General features: G+C 45.3%; 1 protein-coding gene across 1 annotated transcript in view; it reads right to left on the reverse strand.

The window, feature by feature from the left end:
• The window catches only part of LOC105478217 (spermine synthase), a 57,231-nt gene that overhangs the window by 21,353 nt on the left and 21,062 nt on the right, over positions 1-14,816 (reverse strand). Inside the window, exons 2-4 of the mRNA XM_011735346.2 lie at positions 6,600-6,720; positions 1,925-2,018; positions 1,346-1,410 (exon numbers count right to left, since the gene is read on the reverse strand). Coding sequence (XP_011733648.1) covers positions 1,346-1,410; positions 1,925-2,018; positions 6,600-6,720 — 280 coding nt within the window. The remainder of the gene's footprint in view (positions 1-1,345; positions 1,411-1,924; positions 2,019-6,599; positions 6,721-14,816) is intronic.

The raw sequence follows: 14,816 nt of genomic DNA on the forward strand, positions 1-14,816 counted from the left end.
CAAAGCACTACTTAATTCCCTCCAGTTCCTTCCCACAGAAGTCAAAACTGCATTCTTTTAAAATCTGACACCACTGGCAAACACTTCGGCAGTGTCCGACAGAAATTTAGATGATGAAAATGTTCCGTAGTTGTATTGTCCCACATGGCAGACACTAACCACTAGCTATTGTGACTAAGGAACTGAATTGTGTATTTCAACTAACTTTAAATAGCCATGTGGGGCTAGTGTCCATTCCACTTGATAGGGAGAGCTTCATTTTCCTTGAAAATGATCACTTGAAAATAACCTGCCTATGGCAGCTTAAGGTTGGCGGCCTATCAATTCTTAGTATCTTGGAAAGTTTTCTTCTTTGAAAGCCTTGAGGCAAATTTTCTTATCACCCCACCTGGTCAGAGTCTCTTAAAATTGCTTAACTTTACTCTGGGGCCCTGAAGGAGAAAAAGTGACCTTTTCTCTTTCCGGGAAGGGTCCAAGTCAGGTTTTTTTTTTTTGAGATGGAATTTCACTCTGTTGCCCAGGTTGGAGTGCAGTGGTGCAATCTCAGCTCACTGCAACCTCCACTTCCCGGGTTCAAGCGATTCTCCTGCCTCAGGCTCCTGAGAAGCTAGGATTACAGGCGTGCACCACCAAGCCTGGCTAATTTTTGTATTTTTAGAAGAGACAGGGTTTCGCCCATGTTGGTCAGGCTGGTCTCGAACTGAAGTCAGGTGTTTTCTAGCACCCTTTGATGAGGTGGCAGCTCTACCTGGGTCTCCACTTTATGCAGTTCCAACTCCTTGGAGTTGGTGCCTATCTCCTTTCTGCCTTAGTTTCATTTTACCTAGCATTTTTGTGTGTGCATCCATGCACATGTATGTTCATACACTATCTTGTTTTGGTGTGAGGGGCCCAGCAGTTTGGTTCACCATGTTGCCAGAAGGAGGTGCTGAGTTTGATGTTTTCCATATCTCAAGCAGACACTACTGGGGACAACACCGCCATTCTAATTTTTTTTTTTCTTTTTTTTTGAGACAGTCTCATTGTGTCACCCAGGCCGGAGTGCAGTGGTGCGATCTCGGCTCACTGCAACCTCTGCCTCCTGGGTTCAAGCTATTTGCATGCACCAGTCTTTCAAGTAGCTAGAATTACAGGCATGCACCACCACACCCAGCTAATTTTTGTATTTTTAGTAGAGACGGTGTTTTGTCATGTTGGCCAGGCTGGTCTCAAACTCCTGACTTAAAGTGATCTGCCTGCCTCGGCCTCCGAAATTGCTGGGATTACAGGTGTGAGCTACTGCGCCCAGCCAACTATCATTGTTTCAATCGATTAAATATAAAAGGACATTCAAGAGTGGACTTACCGTTTCACCCGCCCAGTACTGTCCTGACTCAATTCTTTCATTCTTTCTTCTACTTTGTTCAAAATCTACAATTAAAAGAAAAATCAATGGGCTTGCAGAATAAGCTGCGTGGAACAGCTAAATTACAGACCCAACAACTGAGGCCGTGTTGACAGAGCTGTGCAAGATTGACCTGTCCCTCCTCCTGCCCTCTAGCAGCCTGTAGGCCTGGCCCAATTCCACTCTCCCATCCCAACTATCCCTTCATGTTGCTGACCTAACCTTAGTGTAAGTTAGCAACAAAATAACATGGAAGAGGAAGGCCAAAGGGTACTGCAGCTATAAAATCCTGGTTAAAGGTTTTCTATTCCCTCCAGTGGAAAATAAGATTACTCACACTCAGGCAGTTAAAAGGGAACGCTGACACCCAAGTTCCTAAAAACAACTAAACAACTACTTCTAGTCTAAAACCACTTATGTGGAGGGAGGAAAGTTTAAAATTAACTGGAAAGCAAGCAATGAAGAGAAAATTATTTTAACACTAAGCTAAGCAGATACTATGATCCTTAAACACCAAGTAAATGAAAGTGAAAAACCGACACTGTCGATCTCTTCTTTGCCTTGCGCATCACCATCATAACTCTGAAGGTCCAGCAACACCAATCCATGTGGGTAAATTCTCAAATTGGCAAAGCTACAAAGGAAAATATAATTTTAATCTTAAGAATTGTATCAGGGCATTCAAAAAAAAAAAAAAAAAAAACAGAGAGAGAGAAAGAAACAGAGATGTCACCCAATTAAAAGACCACTGCTCTTTATTTCCCTAAAACTATACAGTTAACCATTTTGCTTTCTTACTAGGGCTGCGTCTTGCGGGGAGAAACTACCAATCATTTGTGGACGGTTTAGAGGGCATTACCAAAAGTTAAGGTTTTCAAAACTGGTTCTTGGGCCCAGAAAGTGATTCAGTAGCAGTTCTGTGAATCTAATTTTTAAAAAGGTTCTCTAGGTAATTTTGCCAGGTTTAGTAACCACTGCCTTAATATGAAGGGAGTGTGGAGAAGGGTATACTGGTTTCTCCCAATTAAACTTTAGAGTTCAAACCAGAGTCATTTTTTCCTAACTGCAGGCTGGTGGTAGGTAAATTAATTTAAGTAAGCACTCTGGAAAATCCAGGCCAAGTGCCTGCAAACCTAATCCATCCCACAGTATGTTTTTGTAAAGCCCGCAGGCTAAGTAAGAATGGTTTACATTTTCAAAGAGTTTTTTTAAAAATGTGACAGCAACCTTTACAGAAAATTTTCTGACCAGTCCTTTTTATTTTTTAATGAAATAAACATATTTGAGTGTATCACATGCACTAAGATGTACTCGATAAAACTTTTGTTTCAGTTACACGCTTTTTTTTTTTTTTTTGAGATGGAGTCTCACTCTGTCTTGCCCTGGCTGGAGGGCAGTGACATGATCTCGGCTCACTGCAGCCTCCACCTCCTGGGTTCAAGCAATTCTTCTGTCTCAGCATCCCAAGTAGCTGGGACATCAGGCGTGTCCCACCACACCTGGTTAATTTTGTATTTTCAGTAGAGACGGGGTTTCACCATGTCAGCCAGGCTGGTCTCAAACTCCTGACCTCAGGTGATCCACCCGCCTTGGCCTCTCAGTGTTGGGATTACAGGCGTGAGCCACTGCACCTGGTCTATGCATGCATTTGTTCTGCATTTACACAGATGTGTATTTCCAGGGTTATGATTACCTCCTACTATAAATTATAGGTAAAGAAATGTTTGAAAAATACTAAATTAGAAGATGAATTATGTTCAGAAAATACAGACAGTGTGCTTGGATTAAAAAAAAAAAAAAACTAAAAATAATAAGCTAGGCACGGTGGCACACGCCTGTAGTCCCAGCTACTTGGGAGGATGAGGCAGGAGGATTCCTTATGCCTGGGAGATCGAGGCTGCAGTGAGCCATGATCGCACCACTGCACTCCAGCCTGGGCGACATAGTGAGACCCTGTCTCTATAAAAAAGTTTAAAATAAAACAAAACTAGTTAATTTTTCACCTTCAGCCCTTAAGTGACCTCAAAAATCAAGTTCTTGCCCACAGTCCACAAACTCTTCTACACCGGAATGAGAGGATCATCTTTCCTTTCCCTCCTTCACTGGCAGCAGAGAGGAGGGGGGAAGGAACAACAGAGAAATAATGTCCCCTTTATCCACTTGGGTGGTTCTAGCATGAACACAGAGAATACTAGAAGGCAGAGTCAAGGATTAAGGTGCTCCTAGGGATAAAACCAGAACAAGAGGGGGAAAAATGTGCCCAGGGTCGGGGGGAAGGGAATAGAGAACCTGAATAAAGGTGGCTCAGCTCCTTTCCCCAAGCCCATGCATGGGTAGGAGAGGTGAGGTTTCAGGACAGGCACCTCGGGGTGGGTACCAGTTGACCAAGTGAGAGAGGAAGGAGACCAAGTAGAAAACTCTTAAAAACTAAGCTGACCAGGCGCGGTGGCTCACGCCTGTAATCCCAACACTTTGAGAGGCCGAGGTAGGTGGATGGCTTGAGCCAGAAGTTCGAGACCAGCCTGGGCAACATGGTGAAACCCCGTCTCTATTAAAAACACAAACTTATCTGGATGTGGGGGTGAGTGCCTGGAATTCCAGCCACTCGGAAGGCTGAGGTGGGAGAACTGCTTGAACCCAGGAGGCAGAGGCTGCAGTGAGCCAAGATTGCGCTACTGCACTCCAGCCTGGGCAACAGAGCAAGACTTGGTCTCAAAAACAACAACAACAAAACCCTAAGCAGTTCATTTGGGTTTTGTTTTTGTTTTTGTTTATTGCTTTTCAAAGCAGTTTCCAAACGGCTCTTGTCACTCAAAAACCCCTTCTGGGAGGAATTCCAAGTCTTCTGTACAACTGGAATTGGTGGCTATGGCAGAAACTTCAATAATTGTGACAGAGAGGTAGGCAGGGCCCAGCTGCAAAGGCCTTTAGGAGATAAAGTGCAACTTTTCACCTGGTGCTGGCTGAGGAGCCTGCCACCGGAGGCCGTGGATGATGAGTTCCGATTTGCTGTGGTCCCCAAAAGATGGACCACAGTAAAAACAGTGAGAGGCGGCAGGTACAGGGAGGGGCTGAGTGTAATCCTGCAGGAGCCAGAGGGCTCTAGGACAGCTACAGCCTCTGCTTCCAAGAGACCATCTGGGTCAGAGCAGGGAAGGAAAGGACACAGGGGAGAGGAGGGTTTGGTGGTAGCGTTCATATAAGGAAGAAATCATCATCTTAGATACATTTGCGGTATCTACTAAACACACAGGGAGGTTTGCTGCACAGTTAGAAATACAAGTCTGGGCTTGGGGAAGAAGAGGTTCGGATGTCTTTGAGAGGTATCAGGATAGAGACCACCAATTAATGCCACAGGAGTGGGCCATGGAGACTTACAGAGAGAATAATGGAAGGGGCAGTGAGCTCAAAAAGTACAGGTTTCCCTCATCTCTAGGTCTCTGGAATATAATGGAGGTGGCTACTTTTTCCTTTAATAGAGAAACAAAGGGAGAGAAAGTAGGACATTAAGGAAGCCACGTGGAATTCCAGTACTGGGTACCCATTGAGGTAACAGAATAAAAGTCATCGAAAATACCCCATCCTGGAGTTCACATTTTTATTTATTTTAATGTTTATTTCCATAGGTTATTGGGGAATGGGTGGTGTTTAGTTACATGAGTAAATTCTTTAGTACTGATTTGTGAGATTTTGGTGCACTCATCGCCCAAGCAGTATACCCCGCACCCTATTACATTTCTAAATTGATAGTGCAAATTACTAAGAATCTTAATTAGTAGTTTTACATAGTAAGCCAGTCCAGATACAATACAAACCAAGATTTAAGGAAATACCAAGAGCTCAACGCACTGGTTTCTTGTTATCAGTCATTTCTTAGTTTAGATTTTCTTCTGCATTTCACCATGGTCTGCAGTAGCTGATAATCAGTCATAACAGTGCTACTCAAAGTGTGGTCAGCTGTCCAGCAGCATCAGCATCCCCCGGGAGCTTCCTGAAAACTGAATCTGGGCCCGGTTGCAGACCCGCTTATTGCATCAAGAACTCTTGCGGTAGGGGCCCAGGGGATCATTGCCTGCCATTTCAAACTGCTTATGCCGCCAGGGGTTCTTGGTCCTGGCCACATAGAACCACTGGGGCTTTGGAGAAATCCAGATGTCCAGGCCCTGTGACCTCAATTTCTGGGGGAAATGCCCAGGCACGAGTGTTTCGTGAAAGCTCTCCAGAAACAGTGTAGAGAAGGGACCTGGGCTCCCCCCACCCCAATAACACACTTATTTCCAGAAATACCAGGCTCTAGGAGCCAGGAAGATGGCAAAGCGCTGCTTGAGGCTCTGTGCAGGCTGCCCCTGGGGCCCTGCAGCACTGCTGCTGGCCAGCCTAGAGCAGGTACCCTCAGCCTGCACCCACCATACTCTGACCTGAGCAAGAGTGTCTGCAGCTCAGCATCCTGCAGTGAGAAGGCCCCGGCATGCCCACTACGGGCCTCTGCTGCAAACTAGTGGGTCCTCACAGGTGGTGGGCACCCCAACCAACCCATCCATCCGGACCCCAGCCCCTCTGATATCATCCTTGCTGACCAAGAGACCGGGAAACACTAAGATAAGCAGCATCCTATGGTAAATCTTACTCCAGGGACTTAAGAGGCTGAGTTTCACCGTAAACTTTTTACTCCAGGGAGTTGACCTACCACTTGCATGAGCCCAATGAGCGATCCTGCCCCTGTCGTACTATTACGCTAAAGTCCCCGCCAAGAGCGGGCTCACCAGCCACTTCAGGGTGCATACATTAAGCAGGAGGTCTCACTGCATCTGCACACCACTAACTAGGTGCGTACCTGTAATTACACTCATCTGTCTCATGAACTGTTCACATCACTCCCTTCAAAACATCACCTTGGGGGAGTCAGCCACAAAACTTTTCCTGGGCTGCCTCCCTTATGCTCACTCTGGGAATAAGTCTTAACAAAAAACTTGTCTGGGAAACACGTTTGGCCTCCTGTCAATCTCTATATACATGAGAGCTTAAGAACCTGTGGTCAGTAACGCTACCAGGAGATTCTGATGTGCAGAATCTTGAGAGGCACCAAGTTCCAGCCCCATCCTAAAAGATGTCAAAGGAGAAAAACAAAAGCCAGGTGCCACCCCCATCCTCCACTCTGTCACCCACTCTGCTCATAAGTGACCAGATATGAAGAACAGCACCGGAGACTGCTCACCTGCCGTTCTTGTTTGTGTAGGTTGCTAAATAGCCATGGTCCTGCCAGGTGTGCACCGACTCCGCCATTCCTTGCTCCTGGAAAATGGACTGGAGGCCTTTTAGAATGGTCTCACCATCAGCTGGAGAACAAAGGGAAGAAGGCAAGATGGTCAGAAAGAAACATTCAGAAGGAAGGCCAATGAGGCACAGTTTGAGGACTGACCTTTAAAAAAAAAAAAAAACCTGAACAAAGTTGTCAGTGTCACTTATCCCTTGTCATGACATGAGTGCTAAACATTCTCCACCCTGCAAGGAAAGGCGACACAGACCACCAGATTACGTGATGGTAAGAACACAAAAGCCGACCACAAATAGCTGTGCCAAGGATGTAGACATATTCAGCCTAGAGACAGCACAACAAAATACTCACTCTAAGCAGAAATTAAAGAAATGCAAATAAATGCAAGAACAACAAATGAGATTCCACTTCAGGTTAAATAAATTCATGAGGACACATGGTACTAGAAAGGTGATACCTGTCCACTGCTGATGAGTAATATAAATGACAAGCTTTTTTCCCCATGTTTTACAAAAACGATGTGCTGCTTTTATAACTGGAAAAAAATATCCAACAGTAATCCTCAGTAACATAGCTCTCAATGGTACAAACTGGACAACGATTCCATATGGGACAACCTGCTGGCTTGTCGGTCTCCCTACCCCACCCCCATGGTCGCAGAAGCCAATCTTCCTGTCTCCCATCCTGCCCACAGTCCTACTCCCAAAAGTGCAATCAGTGTTCCCACATAAAGTACATTAACCTCTGCAGGTTCACTTGAAGCCAGGATCTTCAAGAACATCCAACATTACAATACTTAGAATAAGGGGTAAATGCAATTTGTTCTCTAGTTCTATCTACAAAGCAGGCATTCCCTAATAAATGTAAAACAAAGAACCAAGATATGACAAGAGGAATTACTCTACTTTCCCACCAGCCCTCTGAAGGCTGGCTCCTGTGAGGGGAAAAACAGCCTGGTAAATATCAAAACGAAGCATCTCTGTGACCTGAACAGAGGTAAAAGAAAAAAATAGAGTCACAGCTGACTGCAGTGTGATTTGCCAAGAAAATTACATTAGAATTTCCGCCATAAACTAAGTAGTGCTGAAACTAGAACTGGGATGTTAAGGATTTTTTCACTATGCATAGTCTATCTCTAGTGACTCAGAACTGTGTTCCCAAGGCCACTGAATGAAGGCTACAAACGGGGAGTTCGGAGGCCAAAATGGACAGATATGTCTTACTCTGGCTTGCACAGACTTTTTTTTATTTTTTGAGACCGGATTTCCCTCTGTCACCCAGGCTGAAGTGCATTGGCGTAATCTCAGCTCACTATACCCTCTGCTTCCTGGGCTTAAGTGATCCTCTTGCTTCAGCCTCCCAAGTAGCTGGGACTACAGGTGCCTGTCACCTCGCCCAGCTGATTTTTTTTATTTTTAGTAGAGAAAGGGTTTCACCATGTTAGCCAGGATGGTCTCAATCTCCTGACCTCATGATCTGCCCGCCTCAGGCCCCCAAAGTGCTAGGATTACAGGCATAAGCCACCAGGCCCAGCCCATGCCCAACTAAATTTGTACATTTTTGGTAGCAATGGGGTTCCACCATGTTGCCCAGGCTGGTCTCAAACTCCTGAGCTCAAGCAATCCACCCGCCTCAGCCTCCCAAAGTGTTGGGATTACAGGCATGGGCCACTGCACCCAGTCCCTGAACAGACTAAAGTGTAAATTAGTTGCCATTTAAAAATCAGAAGATTTCACTCTCTCCCACTGTAGTGGGTATAACGGTGGCCCCAAAAAGATATATCCGCATCTTAATCTCCAGAACCTGGGGGTGTGACTTTCTTTGGAAAAGGGTCTGTGTAGATGTAATTAAGTTAAGGATCTTGAGATGAAAGCATCTGGATTATCCAGGTACCCAGACCCTAAACCCAATGACAAGTGCCCTTATAAGAGACAGAAGAAAAGATACAGGGAGAAAAGGGGGCAGGTGACATAAGACGGAGGCAGAGGTTGGAGTGATTAAGAGCCATACGCCAAGCCCAGGACAGCTACAAGCGCACCAGAAGCTGAAGAGGCAAGGATGGATTCTCCCCTAGAGCCTTCTGGGGAAGCAAGGGCCTGTCACGTTTTGATCTGAAACTTCTGGCCTCCAGAATTGTGAGAGAATACATCTCTGCCATTGTAAGCTATCCAGTTTGCAGTACTTTGTTACAGCAGCCCTAGGAAGCTAATACACCTGCCCAAAATTCGTTTTCAACTTTAACAACAGCAAACAGAATACTAAAAGTGGCAGTGAAAACATAATTTAATATTCAGAATTGCCAAACAGAGCAGTTGATAGCCCAGCCAAAACTCATGGACAACATCTGGAACAAAACTAGATGACAGAGTGTAACCCTAAATTCCCAAATGGGTATAGGTAGAAATAAATGGGCCACAACCCTGAGACCCGTGGGGTATCAGCAATTGAGAGAGGAAGAAGAGAAAAAACAAAGGGACTTCAGACAGCCCTAAGAACTAGAGGAACCCCTTCCAAAAGTCACCAACAGGTGTTCACCCACAAAGAAGCGGTTTCCTCCCCCTCAGAATGCAGGGGTCTGGCTAGCCAAAGCGAGGATGCAGCTGAAACTTGCGAGGACTTGGGTAGGGATGGATGTCAGGGTGGTCAAGCCCTACAGATGGCCAAAATCAAAGAATCTCCAAGAAAAAGTCCCACATCAGGGAGAGACTACCAGTGCAGAATCCACGTCACACTTCCACAGCAGCACAAGCCTCTGTAAACACCGAGCAGTGGTGGCCCAATGAATCCTTAAGCTCTCATTTGTTCCTAGCAAAACTGTGCCTCTGGGAAAGTCATTTGGCAGAAAATAATCTAGCTTGCTTTGCTATTCTGAAATTGGTTTCAGGAAATTAAAAGCCAAGGTCTGAATTATATCCCCAGAACTGTAGCATTTAAGACTGAATTCTAAAATAAGACTGCTTCACTAAAATAAATCTTCATTTAAGACTGCTTCACTAAAATAAATCTGATTTCAAACTTGGTAAGATAAACTAACCTTGTTCAGTTTGCATTTGTCACTGAAGTGTGGTGGGCCAGCCCACTATGGAGGTGGCCTGAGTGTACTGAGCCAGGCAGAACTTTCCCTGAATCTGAAGAGCCATTCTAAAATTAAGCAATCCCTCCTTGGCTAGAACAGATGTTTTCTGTTTTGAAAGCATATAAAACAAATAATCACTCCTGGGAAATGGCCTCAAGATGGTTCTGTTGGCACATTACAAAACAGAACCCAAACCCCCATGCTGGTGAACGAACAATCTAGACAAAGCCACCCTGCGTGTAATTGACCAGGTTGTGCAGTGAACGAGGACCCTGGCCTGGGTGGCTGAGCTGGGATGAACCTCATCCCTTAGGCCAAGGAAAGGGGGGTCTTTGTCTGATCTATGCAAAGGATTTGACTGCTGGCCAAGCCCAGTGTAGTGGCCATCCCCTTTTTCTAACTGGCACAATTAACAAAAAGGCACCGTGTGGACTAAAGAAAGTCCTCCAAGCCAGGTTTCAAACTGAAGGAAAAACTACACAAGAAATCTGATTTGAAGCATTACTTGTTCCCACACTATAGGCTTACCCGCCAAGTTCAGTAAAAACAGGCCAAAACTGAACGTGTTTCTGGAAGCTCATTTACCCACAAGCCCTGTTCATTTGTGCGGCCGCCGGGTCCCCATGGGCATCTGAGTATGCTAGCCCTGCCAGGAAGGTGTCTGCAGGGCTTTATGGGGACACCATCATTTTGCCCACCATTCACCTCCCCTTCATCCTCACCCTCCTCCTGATTGGGGCCTCCCCTGTCACCCAGCCCTTGGGGAAGACACTCCAGGGAGGGGAGCTAGAGGTGAAAACTCCGCAGTAGTATCTCTTTCCAAATCAGGGCTTTTTAAGGCAAAATAAAGCAAAAGCATGAGGTGGCTCACTTAGTCATCTTGATCCCAGGTGCTCAATAAATGTTTTGTGGGCAAATAAAAAATTATTTTATTTGGCTGAATTCATCATCCTTTATTACTATATCTTTGCAGAGGTTCAAGAACATCTAGACCAGTGGTTTACAATCCTAGCTGTGCGTTAGAATTCACCCAGGGAGGCCAGGCATGGTGTTTCACGCCTGTAATCCCAACACTTTAGGAGGTCAACGCAGGAGGATCACTTGGGCCCAGGAATTCGAGACCAGCCTGGGCAACGTGGTAAAATCTGTCTCTACCAAAAATACAAAAACTAGCCGGACATAGAGGCACGTCCCTATAGTCCCAGCTACCCAGGAGGCTGCGATGGGAGGAACACCTTAGCCTGGGAGGTGAAGGCTGCAGTGACCCATGATTGCGCCACCTCACTTCAGCCTGGGCAACAGTGAGATCCTATTTCAAAAAGTAAATAATAATCACCTTGGGAGTTTTGAAAAATTCCAATGCCACACATTAGGCCAATTAAGTAGAAATGTGGGGGTGGGACCCAGGCATCCGTATTTTCAACAGCTCCCTGGGAAATTCCAATGTCCAGCCACAGTTGAGAACCACTAATCTAAATCACCCAACACAAAGAAAGGAAAAGAAACCCCCTACCATTTCCAGACCACTTATACTCATTAAGCCACCAAAAAGTTATAGAAAATGCTCAACAGAAGGGCTGAGAAAAGTTAGAACTCTTTACTAACTGAAGCCAAGGGTAACCTGGCACATGCCCCAGAACATGCTTTGGAATTATTCCAAATTTCAACCTTTATGCCTGTCTAGCATGGAACTTGTAAAATAACCAAACAAATCAGACTTGCTCTATCAGGGTTCCTTGCTATCAGGGGCAAGGTTAACAATGTGGTAAGAAAGGCTGCCCCGTCTTTGTCTTTCACAGGACTTTGGTAACCCGTCATACCCAGTAAACGTCAGGAATGCCTTTGCTTGTCAATAAAAGACCCCCCACCCCAACTGCCCCAAGGGCAGGAGAGGGGCAATACAATCACTTGAGAACTACTACATGCTCTATACTCAGGTGAAAACGAGCCTGAGGTCAGAATATATCCAAACTTGAGAACACAGGACAGCAAGGTCGTAAATGTCCACAAATCAGAAGAAAATGTGAAGATAGATTCAAATGCTAAAAGAGCTCATCACACTACTTTCAAGGAGACATAGTCATCCAAACTAGGCCGATGGAATGTTCTTCTTTGGCAGAAGTTCTCAGAAAATTCACTTCAATGGCCAAGCAAGAACAATATATTGTAACTAGTAGATCGCTCAGCCTTCCAAAGTGCTCAGAAACACGGTGACTTCTCCCAAGGCAAAACATGTCCTTTGTCTACTGAACAACGCAATGCCCCCATTTCCAGCCCACTGCCTACTTTGTGTGTTTGTTCAACAATAGCTTAAAATGAATAAACTGGTCCAAATTAAATACAGCACTACTAAAGGAAAGGAAGGGAAGACAGGAAGGGGAAAGAATCAAGTCCTAAGCTTCACCTCCTGCCTCATTTTCTACCAGGGAACCATTTATATGCCCGTCTTGGAGAACCTCATTCTTCCCACCCTGAGTATCAGCTCCAGATGCCCGAAGCCCAAATCTGTGTATCTAGCTGGAACCTGCCTCCTGTGCAACTGCTCCCAGCACTGTTCCAATCACAAGTCTCGGATTAAAATCAGGCTTGTTACTTCCCTACTCTCGTCAATGGTTACATCACCAGCCACTTAACAGTCCCCATAACAGGCCCTCTCAAGCCTCCCACCAGAGTCTCTCCATCCCACCCAAACTTGCTGGCCAGGACTTTTCACTTACAGACCTAATTTCCTCATAAAATAGAAACACTACTTTGTAGGGTTCCTCTATAGAACCCAGAATCAACGTCAGTTCCTTCTTTCCCTCATGGTTTTGTACTGCTATTTAATCACCGATCCATATGGTACGCAGCCCTGTGTGCATAAAGCAGATCAGCTGTACTAGCCAACCTTACCAGGCCAGGGAGTCACTCTGAATCAAAACCACACCTGGCAAAAAAAAAAAAAAAAAAAAAGACATGCATATTATATTCCTGCTCCTCCTTCAGCTTTCAGAATCTAACATCCTCCTTAACTAAATTCCATTAGAGGCTGCCCTAAGGAAATACGCAATTCTCACACATCCAGAAAGACAAAAAACAACAACAAAAAACCTCTCTACTTGTGACCTTGGCTTGTGACTGTTTTTTCAACTTCATAAACTTTAGCTAAGAAAACTCAGGCCATGAGCACACTGGGTGCTTTCTGAAGGCTGCACAACTCCGACTGTCTTGTGTGTGGTCACCATCCCTCCCCTTAGGCAGAGCCATCAGACTCGACAGGCCAAAGCCTTGACATTCTCCTCTGCAAAATGAGGCGGGTGGAACAGATTTACATTCACACTCCTTTCAGCTCTCTCATGGTCAAGGAGCACCTGGCTTGTGAAGCTGGGAGATGAATTTCTATTCTCGCCAAGCATAGTTTTAGTTATGAAGACTGAAAATTTCATACCTCACTATCAAGCCCCTTTCCCTCCTAGGTCTCTCCCAGAACTGGCTCCAAGGAGTGGTTAGTCATCCCCATCATCGCATCATGCCAAGTGATAAGACCCAAAGCTGAACCTCCAGCCCACCTACTGCTCCAGCAACTGCAGCCCCAGCCACCATAGAACTGCCGAGATTTCTAGAGCTCCATGCCCTCACTCACACTTTATTCTCAGTGCTCCTACACACACACACACACACACACACACACACACAGACACTCACGCCTTCCCCACCCATGCTTACCACTTTGCCACCTAAGTCCAAGGCCCCCCCCCACCTTTGGTCAAGCTTACACCCAGCCCCTCCCTGCCTGCTCCTTTCAGAGATCTGCACTCTCTCCATGGGAAGACGGTGTGCGAGCTGGCTGGCAATAGAGCCAGTCTGCAAATACCCTGCAAGGGGAAGCACAAATGCAGGCATCCTTTCTCCTAAACCCCAGATCCTAACGTCAGATAACCTGAGAGCCAGGCTCAGGTTGTGCACAATTTCCCTTCGCACATAAAGCAGCTTTCTGGTTTTTCTTGATAGACCCCAAACCTAAAAGAGGAAAGGAAACTGGATTCCAATCCAATTTGAAATCAGGTAGCTGCTTTAAAAACCCGTTCAGATGTTTCTAATCTTGATAATAGTGGTGGTTACACAACTGTATGCATTGGTCAAAACTCAGAACTGGTACACTAAAATTTACATAAATTACACCAAGTTAAAGAAGTACCTGTTCAGGAATCAAGTTAAAGAAGTATCTCTTGAGGAGTCACCAACGCCACTGGCATAACCCCTCTGGAAAGAATGACAAAGAGCACAGCATCCCTCAAGTCTCCTTTTCACCCAAACCCATGGCTGAGCACTGCCTAAGGGTTTGAGAGCATCTTTTGAACTCAGAATGTGCTAGGTCCATCAAAAGCATGAAGACTGACAGGCAGCAGGTCCAGATTACAGAAATCAAGTGATATGCAAAAAAGCCTTCAATTTCACAAAAGAAAATTTTAGTTTACAATTAAAAATTTAACTTTTTAATTTTAAAAAAGGATCTGCCTATTAGACTTCTCAGATATTAGAAGCTTAATGAATTTCTAGGTCAAGCAGGTGGTCCTTTGGCATTCCTTAACGGCTTGGCTTTACAGCCCTATATCTAGTCCTTTTTACAACAGCTGCATGATGATGAAATGAAGCTCATGACACACAACCCAAGCCGACACAGATGTTCACAGTAGCATGATATGTAATAGCCAGAAAGTAGAAATGACCCAAACTTCCATCAAGTTATAGATGGATAAGCAAACTGTGGTTATCCATACACTATTCAGGCATAAAAGGAATGAAGTACTGATACACACTACATACAACACAGTCAGACCTTAAAAACACCATGCTAAGTGAAAGCAGCTTTCGCTATGCTAACTGAAAAAAGTAATTCTATTTGTTATGTCCAGAAAAGGCAAATTCTCAGCTGGGCGTGATGGCACATGCCTATAATCCCAGCTACTAGGGAGGCTGAGGCAGGAGAATCGCTTGAACCCGGGAGGCGGAGGTTGAGGTGAGCCGAGATGGTGCCACTGCACTCTAGCCTGGGGCAACAAGAGCGAAACTCCACCTCAAAAAACAAAACAGAAAAGGCA

The sequence above is a fragment of the Macaca nemestrina genome, chromosome X (genome assembly GCF_043159975.1).
Source record: "Macaca nemestrina isolate mMacNem1 chromosome X, mMacNem.hap1, whole genome shotgun sequence".
In the NCBI taxonomy this organism is placed as follows: Eukaryota; Metazoa; Chordata; class Mammalia; order Primates; family Cercopithecidae; genus Macaca; species Macaca nemestrina.